Raw genomic sequence first — 2,281 nt, 5'->3', positions numbered from 1 at the left:
CCTCGCTCCTCAGAGCTACATTAGAGCTTTGGGACGGCCATCAATATGGCGGCGCAGAAACAACTTCCGGTTCAAGTGAGGATCGAGGAGCGAGGAAACGACAATTAAGAGACTTGAGAAGTACCCTTAAAGTCTTTATTGTCATTTCCTCGATTCCGGTTGAACCAGTTTCAGCCGGAAGTGATCCTCGCTTGAACCGGAAGTTGAAACCGGAAGCGAACCAAGACTATTTTTGTGTCAAAAATCTTAATATAGAATCCCCAAATGAGTGATAAAGACAGAAATAACAAAGAATAAACATCTTAATATATAATGGCATCTACCCATGCAGACCCCCTGGAAAAATAGCATAAAAATAGTTTAAAAAAGTAGATATGTGTGGAATTTATATCCAAATATATATACACAAAAATGGTCAATCGTTAAAGACTACAACTCCCATACTAAAAATGGAAGTATGTGTCTCCTGCGTATACGCAAACACGTTGGACGCGTGAACCCATGCGAACATGCACCGTAATGTAAAAAAATGGTTACTTGTTAAAGACTACAGCTCCCATGCTAAAAAGGGAACTATGTGTCTACTGCGCAAGCGCAAACACGGTGGACGCCGCAAACCCATGCAGATATACACACGGCTCTGTAAAATGGCGGCGTGAGAGAGGCTCGTTCAAAACACAGAGACGTTTTTACCGGAGAGGCAGGTTATCTAAACACCGGAGAGGAAAGGACCGTCCGGGAGTCACTCACAGGTCCAGATAGAGGTACGTTTAAATTAAATAACGTTATTTACAACCGGTCTGTGTGACAGAGCTAACGTTAGCATGACGTTTAGCCGTTAGCTCTCACTGCCGTTAGCTCACCGGCTAGCAGCCCGAGGATGGATGTTAGAGACCCGGATGAACACGTTAGTGAGTTAACACTTTAACGTTAATTACAATAATCTGACTTAAACCTTAATTATCGATATAAATGAGAAACTGGGAGCCTTTAAAGAAGCGCTAAGTGAAGCTAGCTGACGTTAACTGTTGCCCAACTGCAACTCTTCAGCTGTATTTATGAAAATTATTCTATATTCGACCTCTTCAATCTAACATCAGAGGTGTTTTTATATCGGCAGTAATGGGAAGTAACAAAGTCCATTTTCACAGGTATAATATCTCAATATGTGTAGTTTTTACTGCACTACATTTATCTGATTACTTCACAGATTATGAATGCTAAATATAATCAACTAATACATTATGATGTATAATTATAGACTAAACTATCAGCAGTATATAAAGGCTTTAAAATGAGCTCCACCTTTTAAAGTGATATACACATTAATAATTAAAATATGTTATTCTGCATTATGAGTACTTAAGTGTATTTTGTTTGCAGGAGTATTACTTGTAACAGAGTATATTTGACCGTCTGCATTATTTAGTTGATTAAGTTTCCGTAGAGAAGAAGACGACCTGCTGACCTTTTCTTCTTCTCTGTCTCAGAGACGGAGGGATGGCGAAGAGGATCGCTGATAAAGAGCTAACGGACAGGAACTGGGATCAGGAGGAGGAGGGAGAGGAGGTGAGTAAATGTAATGTATAATCAATAAATACACAAACTTTACACTAAATCACACGAAAGCAGAAACATTTGTAAGTGATGGAGGTCAGATGTTCAGTGTGTAAATCTGATCTCCTTCATGAAGGCCGGGACGTTTTTAGTTGCAAGTGAAGATGTGTTGAAGAGTCGGCCGATAAAGAAGGCCAAACGCAGAAACATCGGAGAGGTAAACCCAGAAATATACGCCTGTTATTAACCCGTAGAGTCATGAACGTAGACGTCTAAACGTCGCCTCTGGTTTCAGGCCGATGGAAGCGGATCCTTCAAAGGGTTTAAAGGGTTTTCTTTGTCGTCGGCGGCGAGCGGCGGAGGCCTCACCTCTACGGCGTTCTCCGGAGGCTCCGCCCCCACGGCGTTCTCCGGTTTCGGTAACGGAGGAGGAGGGTTCTCGGGCCTCAGCGCACTGGCCAACGGGAACAGCAGCAGCTCTCTTCCAGCGTTCTCCGGTTTCTCTTCTCCGGCTGTGACGTCCAGCTCATCACCAGGTGAGGAGACAACTGGTGGACCTTTATTATTATTATGATTATGAGCTCACTGATGATATAAAAAAGGACAGGAAGAACAAACAACAGGTCTGGAGATTATACAGCTGAAGAGAGACGAGGTTATGATGTCCGTCTGTTTAATCTCTCTCTCTCTCTCTCTCTCTCTCTCTCTCTCTCTCTCTCTCTCT

At 42.6% G+C, this 2,281-nt stretch overlaps 1 protein-coding gene across 2 annotated transcripts in view; it reads left to right on the top strand.

The window, feature by feature from the left end:
- Positions 1 to 623: 623 nt before the first annotated feature.
- nup50 (nucleoporin 50) overlaps positions 624 to 2,281 on the top strand; it is a 4,262-nt gene continuing 2,604 nt past the window's right edge. For both annotated transcript variants that reach the window (XM_031840437.1, XM_031840438.1), the window contains exons 1-4: positions 624 to 764; positions 1,491 to 1,569; positions 1,694 to 1,774; positions 1,853 to 2,093. In XM_031840437.1, coding sequence (XP_031696297.1) covers positions 1,501 to 1,569; positions 1,694 to 1,774; positions 1,853 to 2,093 — 391 coding nt within the window. In that variant the 5' untranslated portion in view covers positions 624 to 764; positions 1,491 to 1,500. The remainder of the gene's footprint in view (positions 765 to 1,490; positions 1,570 to 1,693; positions 1,775 to 1,852; positions 2,094 to 2,281) is intronic.

The sequence above is a fragment of the Anarrhichthys ocellatus genome, unplaced genomic scaffold, assembly GCF_004355925.1.
Source record: "Anarrhichthys ocellatus isolate YVR2014 unplaced genomic scaffold, GSC_Weel_1.0 scaffold2778, whole genome shotgun sequence".
NCBI classification, from domain to species: Eukaryota; Metazoa; Chordata; class Actinopteri; order Perciformes; family Anarhichadidae; genus Anarrhichthys; species Anarrhichthys ocellatus.
Note: the sequence above shows the minus strand (reverse complement) of the source record. Positions and strands in the feature narration are given on the sequence as shown.